We start from the raw sequence: 8,860 nt of genomic DNA, 5'->3' as shown, positions 1-8,860 counted from the left end.
TGTTTGTTGCACAACACATAAATTTGGTACATGTACACGTTTTTTATCATCCCCTCTAATGCGTGTGTTTTGTTGTGTTTCAAAATCATAAAATAAAAACAATATTTTTGGTCGTTTATCGGTAGTTTGTTTTATAGGCTGTATATAGCATAAATGGTTAATATGACAAAAATCTTTACATGTTTTGCAATATAACGCATTACAATCATGTTCCCTTTTTTTATCTATTGTAATAATTCTTGAGCACGTGTCACATATTTTTAATGTATCGCAAACACTTTTTTTATTTTTTTTTTCTTATTTGTGTCGTCGTATGGGTTTTTTAAATGTTGTTGAAAACAATCGTTGTTATAAAAAGAGCGTTTACAAGAATTACATTTAATACGGGGATTTGCGGTTATTATACACGGTGGTTGGCCCGTACAACGATTACATTTGCGCGAACATTTATGATCCCTTATTCTAGTATACGCTACATTGCAAAACACGCAAAAACCCCTACTTCCTACAGCGGCACGTAAATTTAGAATCGGCTCAAAATGGTGTAATCTTCGATAATATAGAACACGCAGAGTATGTACGACGCTGGTGAATGAATTTATTACAAAAGCCGTCCCATCATATAAAGGCTCTCCACCATGCCCTAGCGTTTCAACCTCGTATACAACTATAGCTACACCCGCGTTTGCTAAATATTTTTGAAAATACTCTAACTCCGATATAGAGCAACCATTAGGCGGTATATCTATTTTAGCATTTCTTACAAGCTCGAGCGCCTTTTCTTTTTGTAGTTTACCCCTAGCCAAACGTATAGCCATCCAATAACGATGTAACTCACCCGAACGAATTTCACCGCGTTCTGCATATGCCAAAGCTGTTACTAATGAACGTGGGAGGCATAAATTATCAGTGTTTGTTATCGTTAATATCGACCGTTTTGCCACATTATCATGGGTTAATTTTCTTCGCGAACATCCGTTTACTCCACGTATTACACAACATGTTATCGTACAACTATCGTTAATACAAAAATTTGTATTGCTTTGTGCGGCTCGGCTCACTAGTGCCCATAAGTCTATATATTGAAAATCGCGTACATAACGGAAAGATAACCACACTGGACCAAGTGAAAAAGTATCGGCTGTAAATGTTACACCTATGTAATCGTCAGGATCACTCGAATTTGTAAGATATGCGTGTATTTCTACAAGTACTTTATCCAGCCACATTAATGGATCGGTAGCCTCTGGAGCCTGACAAATAACGAGCGTTATTTCACGACCGTACGCATCAAACCGTTGGAAATAGCGTTGGTTCTCGTTCGATATATTAAATGTTATTGGGTCTCCGACTTCATTTTGAGCATGTTGTAACGCGTCTCTTTCTTCAATAGGATCCACATCTACAACGCCTTCTCTCCTAATCTCGTGCGACTCTTCTTTTTCCCCCACTTCTACAGCAGTAGAGCGACCACACCCCACTTGCATTGATGATATACCTGTAGTAATACATTAATGATCACTATTTTAATTTTTCTACAAGTTTTTTTTTTTTTAATGTGTTTATTACTAACTTAATCTTCAAGGTGTTTAAACGAGTTTACGACCTCCGTCGTATGACTCACAGGTACAGACCCTGCATCATATAAATGATCTTATTTATTTATTTATTTATTTATTTATTTATTTAACAATAAAACATAAATATCTTACCGTTATTAGTATCGGTGACCTCGTCTGTTATTGTCGCAGACTCTACTAAAGAGGTGACTTGTATATCATCATCATCGTTCTGCACCATTTCCAACGATTTGTCTGTTATTGTCACGGGTCTAACCATAGAGATACTCTGTATAGCATCAACGCCCCGTTCCATTTCCAACGATAGTTCCTGAGAAAACCGCGGAAACTCTGACCATACCCACCCAATATCATTCATTAGAAGCTTGTTAGATATAACTAATTTTATATACTCAGCAATAAAAATTGAAACTTCATACCATTATTATTATCAGCGCAAACGGCGTTATTAATTAAGCCGACATCTTGTACAGCGTCAAATGGTTTTTCATTAACGTAACCACTCTGTATCGTTTCTAACGCCGTTGGTTGAGGAAGTTTTTGAAATTCCTGCCACAGCCATCCTCCACCCTCCATTAAAAATTCATTAGAGTTGTCACGATCATTATTTATATCGTGTTTGTTTTCTTCATTAATCGTACCAGTATTATCCGTAATATCTGCAGTGTTAGCAGTGTTATCAGTGATGCTATTTTCACCGATTAATTCGTTATTGTTAGGGCTCGTGGTTGGAATACAGTTTTCAAATTGCTCGATACACTCAATTAGAAATGTATCGTCCTCGTCATTCGCTAGCATCTCTTGTATGTCTAATAAAATGTAATATCTATTATGTCGATTACTCTCTTCCCTCCTCTCTCTTGATACGTTAAGATGAGCGAATTGCAGCCAACTTCTGCAAATTTGTTATACTTACTACGTCGTTGATCATACCTGGATACAAATATTTTTAACGTAAGCCGTATTGTGTAAGCCACGTCGCACAATCTCGTTATAAATAATATGTAGGATGTCACGATCACCAGAGAACAATCCGCGATTAAAACATTTTATAATATTACGTAAAGTGGTGTGATTTATTAAAAATTTAAATTTTTTTAATAAAGTTTGTCGTGAATCACTCCGTAAATGTGTACACCAGGTTCTATTACAAACACGGCGTAAATACAAAGAGCGCGGTATTAAAACACTCTGTACTTTAATTATTATTTCGCGGAGATTCATTTTACCGCAGAACTTTATTCGCTCAAAGTTCTCGATATACTAAATGTTACAAAATGCTCTCTAACGAGTTATAAGATTTCTGCAGCATCAGCTGATTCTCAGGATTTCTACTCGCTAGTTTTTTTGATGACAAGACATCGCAGACATCTCCGGAACGGGCTGTATAAAGTTTTATATCTGAATACATTTTTTGTAACACGGAAACAATAATAGTAATAAAATAGATTCTTCCTTCTCAGGCTATTCATTCACCTCCACCGACACATCTATCGGTGCCCTCTTCCCTACAACTCAGCCTCAGCCGCAGTCTCAGCATCCTGAGCGAGGGTAGAGTGAATGGTGTCAATTATATCTGATGCAGCGTTTTTTAATAACTAACTAGATAAATAGCTAGATAGATAATAAAATAAATTAGATTAAGGATAGAATTTATCATTTAATAATATAATACAGGATATAAGGAAAAGATATTATATTATTAACGGTTTAAATTTTAATATTAACGTTTTTATTATCGTTTATTTGTTATTTGTCTATCTATTAAATAAAAACGCTGCTTTGCTTCACACATGATGTACAAGCCCAAACGATGACGTAATAATGTATGGGATACTCGTTTTTTATCGCGAGACGTGTAGCAGGCGGTTTCATATTACCTAACGCGTGCATGTGTTTGCCTTTATGTGTTAACTTTGGGGAGTCCGGATTTGCGGCACTATGGTATATTAAGATTTATAGGTAATCCTTCTGCCCCACTATTGCACTAATCTTCAGTGTATAAGATCGACAGCACAGCGTTCATTAGACGTTTGTTAATTAAGCTAATAAGTACCTTGCAATATATTGTACAGTGACTAACGACATGGCAAAACGAAAAACGGATAGCAGCTGTACCAATTCCGAATCATGTAAAACAAGTAATTCGTGCAAATTTGTAGAGAAACAACTTCTTCTACCTACAATATATAAATTAAATCTTTCTTTTGGTAAGAAAGTAATTATCGGATTTGAAGAGGATGAACAAAGTGGCGATTTATATCCAGCGGCTCGTTTAATCGGAAAAGATTTTATTGGCGTGTCATTTAAAACAAATGCCTGGTATAATTTCCAGAAAGATTTTAACACTATATCCGAATATTTTGATACGACTGATGACGTGGCTGAGAAAATGCGTGATCAGCAATTTATAAAAGAAGATTTCTTACTACTATTCACAATTTCATATGGTCAACGATCTATAATTATTGAGGGTTTGCAAAACTACTGCAGGGAAGAGCTTGATATACAAAATCGTCAAGACGCTGCAAAAAAGAGAAGAAAATTTAACCCCTGGGCAATAATAATCCAAAAAAACACTTTTGATAATCTTAAAGAAATATGTGTATGCATTAATGAACGCTTGAAAAAACTTGAAGCAATCACTGAATGCGTCAATTATTGTAAAGATATTTTAATCAAGCGGATAAATATAGAAGTGTCAAAAAATGATTTTAAAATGGATTTACATTCCGTAACGCATTTTATTAAAACTGTACGTAGTATTCTTGAAAAACAGATTTGTAACGAAGTAAATATAAAATATCCGATATTTGCCGAGCAAGAATTCCACATTATTTTTCTCGAGCTAACAACGATATACAGAACTTACACCGCCCAAAAAGTTATCAAGTAAGTATATAACTTGGTACATTATATAACTTTTTAGGTATATTTGCTACTTAATAATAATAATTATTGTTATTTACAGTGCTGCGATCAATACATCGGTTTTAGAGTAAATAAACCTGGTTACGCCGCTGTGTTCATGTGTATAATACCTGGATACCGAGCATGCTTTCCAACTGGTTAAAAAAAATTAATTTATAAAAATTACTTTGATTATTAAACAAACTACATAAATTACTGTATTTTTTAAGAATATATAATAAATATATATGTTTAATAAATGTTTAATAATTGTGTATTTTTAAAAACAACCTCTCATAAATTAGCTTAAAAACAGTTATAAGTCTTAAGAAATTAAAAAATCAAAATTGGTCGATAGAGTAGTAGTAGTAGTAGTAGTAGTAGTAGTAGTAGTAAGTATTCCCTCTGTATAATCGTAAATTTATTAAAGCTCTAGCATTAATAAGATCAAAGTAAGATAACAACACCGATCGCGCAACAACACCGATCGCGCTGTTGTGGGCAGCTATCTGCGGTGGTAGTGGTGATGGTGGGGAGAGATCGACGAGTAGTATCACTATGAGGAGACGACTGTGATACTGTGCGCCGTGATAAGAAAGTGGGGGTACGGCGCCAGTGACGTCACAGTCGTCTCCCCATAGTGGTACTAGCCTACTAACGTATCGTCCGTCGTTATTGCGGATAACGTTTTCTAAAAAATGCGTTTCACTATCGTGTACTGCGATAGATCTCGACGAATTATCTGTTATTTCCTCGATCGCCCAAAATTTAGCCATTTGCGCTTCTAAATCCGTTAGTGAACATAGATGATCCTTTGTATAATTATTTCCGGTCGTGACTCCGCCGGCTATGATCCAACCGAGTCGAGTATTCTGCAAATACAGATCGCGGTTTCTATTTGATAAGTCGACTTGACCGGTAGAAAGCAATGATAGCGTCGTGCTAGATCCAATCAGTAAATCTATCGGGCGTGGAACGTGAAATTCTGGGTCGGCGAGGTTAATACCTTCGGGTAATTTTATATTCTTTCGCGAGAAAACTTCGAACGGGACCAAATCCGAGATCGTAGGAACGATCAAACATGTTAACTCTTTAGCGAACTTATCATGTCGTGATTGAATGATTATCCGAACCGCGCCTTTGGTTTTCGTGCTCATATAATCGATCGCGCCGACTGATATTGTGCATGGAAATATGGGAAGCTTTAAACGTTTCGCGAAGTTTATAGAGATGAAATTAGCTGTAGCGCTTGTGTCTAATAACGCCCGACATCTTATCCAGTTAGAGTCACAATCTTGTATAAATATTATCGCGGTTGTCATCAATTGCGGAACAAAGGCGGGCGAAATTGCCGCCAGACATATGATACCGCCGCCCGATCCTTCCGATAGTCATTCGTTTTTTGCCGTTTTCGAGTCGGTCGCGCTCGAAACTTCCGTGTTTGTTTTTTTCTCAAGGTGCAACAGCGTATTATGCCGCCTTTGGCAAATAGTGCAACTTGTATAATTACGCGTTTTCCCCAAATGTGACCGCATGCAGTTGTAGCATAGCTTGGCCCTTTTTACCACCTCGATTCGTTTAGGCACATCTAATTGTCTGAATTTATCGCATTTGAATAATGGGTGTTGATGGATTTTGCAAGCAGCGCAATTGTTTACTTTGCTGACCACGAATGCTTTGTTCCCGATTCGCGCCCTTTTTCCGGCCGGTGATGATTTATCGTCATCTCGTCTAGTGGTCTCTGTTCGGACGCGTTTGGAAACACGAGCTGCGGTTCGATATAAGAATTCGTATAGTTCGTCTATCTTGGGAAATTCGTCTCGATCCAACGTTTCTTCCCATTTCTCGGCAGTAATTTTTGGAAGCTTGCTTTCTAGCCAATTTACTAGAACCTCGGATCCTACACTAACCCCCAGCGCGTTTAGTGATGCGACATGTTGTTGCGCGTCGTCGGCAAGTCTAGATAAGCCATCCGTCGTTTCTTTTTCTAACGCGGGTAACTCTCTTAGCATTGAGAGATGACGTGAAACCAAGATTCGTTTCGCTTCGTACGCCCGTGTTAATAATTCCCACGCTTTGCTATAGCTCGCGCCTTCGATAGTTAAACGCTTGACTTTATTGGCTGCGTCAACCTTTAACGCGGATTTCAAATATTGCAATTTTTCGGTGTCGGCCAGATCTGTTCGCACGTCTATCATTTCAAGGAACGCATTTTTGAACGCCAGCCATTCTTCATATCGGCCGTCGAAAGTCGGCAAAGCGGTTTCTGGTAACTTTATTTTTCTTTTTATAGGCGCAGTGTTTGTCGTGGTCTCGGTGGCTACGATGATGTTTGAGGGCCCGGCGATTGCGTCAGACGTTGACTTGTTCGGATTTATAATTTTCTCTATTTTGGCGGCTAACAAATAATATCGTTCTTGTACGTTCGCGAATTCATCGTCGGGCGAGTCTAATAACGCGAGCTCATCATTGAATTCTTCGTAAGCGTGATAAAACTCGGTGATCCGCGCCATACGCAATTTTAACGCGGTTTTGTCATATCGTTCTCGTTCTAGTAAATTCGTTAAACCCGTAATTTGCGATTTTAACGATGTTCGTTTTTGAGTTATGAATTTAATTCGATCGGCCATGTCGGATATTGGAATAAAAGAGGGATCGGTAAATTATCAACATGAAATTCACTCGCCTCATTTTCGTTCCCAGCTGCGCCGTGCGTAGATCCCTCAAATCGGCTGGCACGTGTTCCGACGTGTCGAATCCTGTCCGATCGGGCGTCGCTCGCTCTCTCGTCGATCGTTCTTTCGTCGCTCGCTCTCTCGTCGCGAACGACCTCACAGGAGGCACCAAATGTCGCGTAGGGATCGTTGGATGACCAGGATTCGCTCGGATTGACACAAATAGAACTCGATTGCGTATAATGTGGAGAATTTATTGATGAGTAGATGTCCGTATATACATGAAGAGACTACGGTCTCTCCTTGTTTCAACGTTTATAAAGAAGACTCGGCTTCTGGTATTGCTGACGATATTTCGATGCACTGGAGACTCGGCTCCTATATCAGTACTGACTCTTGCTATAAAGGGAAGCTATCTGATCACTGACGCTTCTTAATCCATATTTATATGGATCCGCGATCCTCGCGTGGGCCAATCGTTATTGTTTCGACGTCGCGTCTCGATTGGCCGACGGCGACCAATCGAGACATGATCCGTCACGCTCGCTCGGCGAGCTTAGCGAAGGATCTCGACGGAACAGCATCAACCTGTTCACGCGTTTATCGTAAAAATTTTCTTCAAAAAAATAAAATTGGTATTATACCAACGGGCGGTTATCGTTGGGATCAAAATCAAACGCGTAAAGCTGTTTCTTGGTTGATTTGGACAGAGCGCGAATTGGGTCGTGTTATAGCTCACGCTGGACATGGTCGTAAGACACGATTACCCGAAGGTGTTTTAGTTGACGGTTATTATGAAGAAATCAATAACGGCGTGACGATTAAACATGTTTTGCAATTCCACGGTTGTTATTGGCATGGCTGTACCCGATGCTACACTGTAAATAGAAACCAAGGAATCGGTAATGATACAATGGATGCTCGTTTAGAACGTACTCAGTTTATTACAGCAAAAATTATAGCTGCTGGATATGTTTTAACAGAATGTGGGAGTGCGATTATGAACGTATTTTAAAATCTAGAGAAGATACGCGTACGTTTTTAAAAAATTATCCAGCTATATCTCAGCCTGCGTTAAATCCCCGCGATGCTTTTTACGGTGGTCGTACAGAGAACATGGTGTCTCTTTACGATGTAAAGGATAATGAGAAGATACATTATGTCGATGTATGTTCTCTTTAGCCATATATTTGTAAAACAGGTATATTTCCTGTAGGACATCCGAAAATATATGTCGGTGAAGAGCGTCACGAATTAACGAGTCCTACAGGTGTCGAAATTGATAAAATAGAAGGACTCGTTTATTGTTCAATATTATCACGCTTTATCATCCTGTATTACCGGTGCGTATGCATGGTAAATTAATGTTTGCTTTATGTCGTACATGTTGCGAAAATATGTGTCAAACAGCGTGTACACACGAGAACGTTGCCGATCGCGAATTCACCGGTACGTGGGTAGTACAAGAAATACGCAAAGCTGTAAGTGTTGATTATAAGCTTGTAAATATTTATGAAATTTGGCAATACGAGGTAACGCAATATAGTCCCCAATCTAAGGAGGGTGGTCACTTCACAGAATATATTAAAACTTTTTTAAAAATTAAGCAAGAAGCTAGCGGTTGGCCTTCCAATTGCACCAATAAAAAATCAAAAAAACGATACATAAAGGAATATGAGCGAGCAGAGGGCTTGT

At 38.4% G+C, this 8,860-nt stretch overlaps 2 protein-coding genes across 3 annotated transcripts; one reads left to right on the top strand and one right to left on the bottom strand.

Moving 5' to 3' along the window:
• Positions 1-223: 223 nt before the first annotated feature.
• Positions 224-3,321, bottom strand: LOC113005997. Of its 2 annotated transcripts, XM_039453693.1 has the most exons (4): positions 2,000-3,321; positions 1,713-1,910; positions 1,574-1,635; positions 1,385-1,498 (listed from the first exon to the last, which is right to left on the bottom strand). In XM_039453693.1, the coding sequence occupies exons 1-3, from the start codon at positions 2,376-2,378 to the stop codon at positions 1,574-1,576; spliced, it is 639 nt and encodes a 212-aa protein (XP_039309627.1). In that variant the 5' UTR covers positions 2,379-3,321; the 3' UTR covers positions 1,385-1,498. The 2 variants fall into 2 exon arrangements, with proteins under 2 accessions (XP_039309622.1, XP_039309627.1); XM_039453688.1 differs by having other exon boundaries at positions 224-1,498; positions 1,574-2,137.
• LOC120358680 lies at positions 3,317-4,651 on the top strand. The gene is made up of 2 exons (XM_039453706.1): positions 3,317-4,472; positions 4,552-4,651. The coding sequence occupies exons 1-2, from the start codon at positions 3,667-3,669 to the stop codon at positions 4,580-4,582; spliced, it is 837 nt and encodes a 278-aa protein (XP_039309640.1). The 5' UTR covers positions 3,317-3,666; the 3' UTR covers positions 4,583-4,651.
• Positions 4,652-8,860: the final 4,209 nt, after the last annotated feature.

Source organism: Solenopsis invicta, chromosome 1 (genome assembly GCF_016802725.1).
Source record: "Solenopsis invicta isolate M01_SB chromosome 1, UNIL_Sinv_3.0, whole genome shotgun sequence".
NCBI classification, from domain to species: Eukaryota; Metazoa; Arthropoda; class Insecta; order Hymenoptera; family Formicidae; genus Solenopsis; species Solenopsis invicta.
This window is presented reverse-complemented; position numbering and strand designations above follow the sequence as displayed.

Coding starts and splice junctions, on each gene's coding strand:
- LOC113005997 (XM_039453688.1), bottom strand. CDS start 1,487: ATGCAAGTGGGGTGTGGTCGCTCTACTGCTGTAGAAGTGGGGGAAAAA.
- LOC120358680 (XM_039453706.1), top strand. CDS start 3,667: ATGGCAAAACGAAAAACGGATAGCAGCTGTACCAATTCCGAATCATGT. Junction 4,473..4,551: donor ACCGCCCAAAAAGTTATCAA/GTAAGTATATAA, acceptor TGTTATTTACAG/TGCTGCGATCAATACATCGG.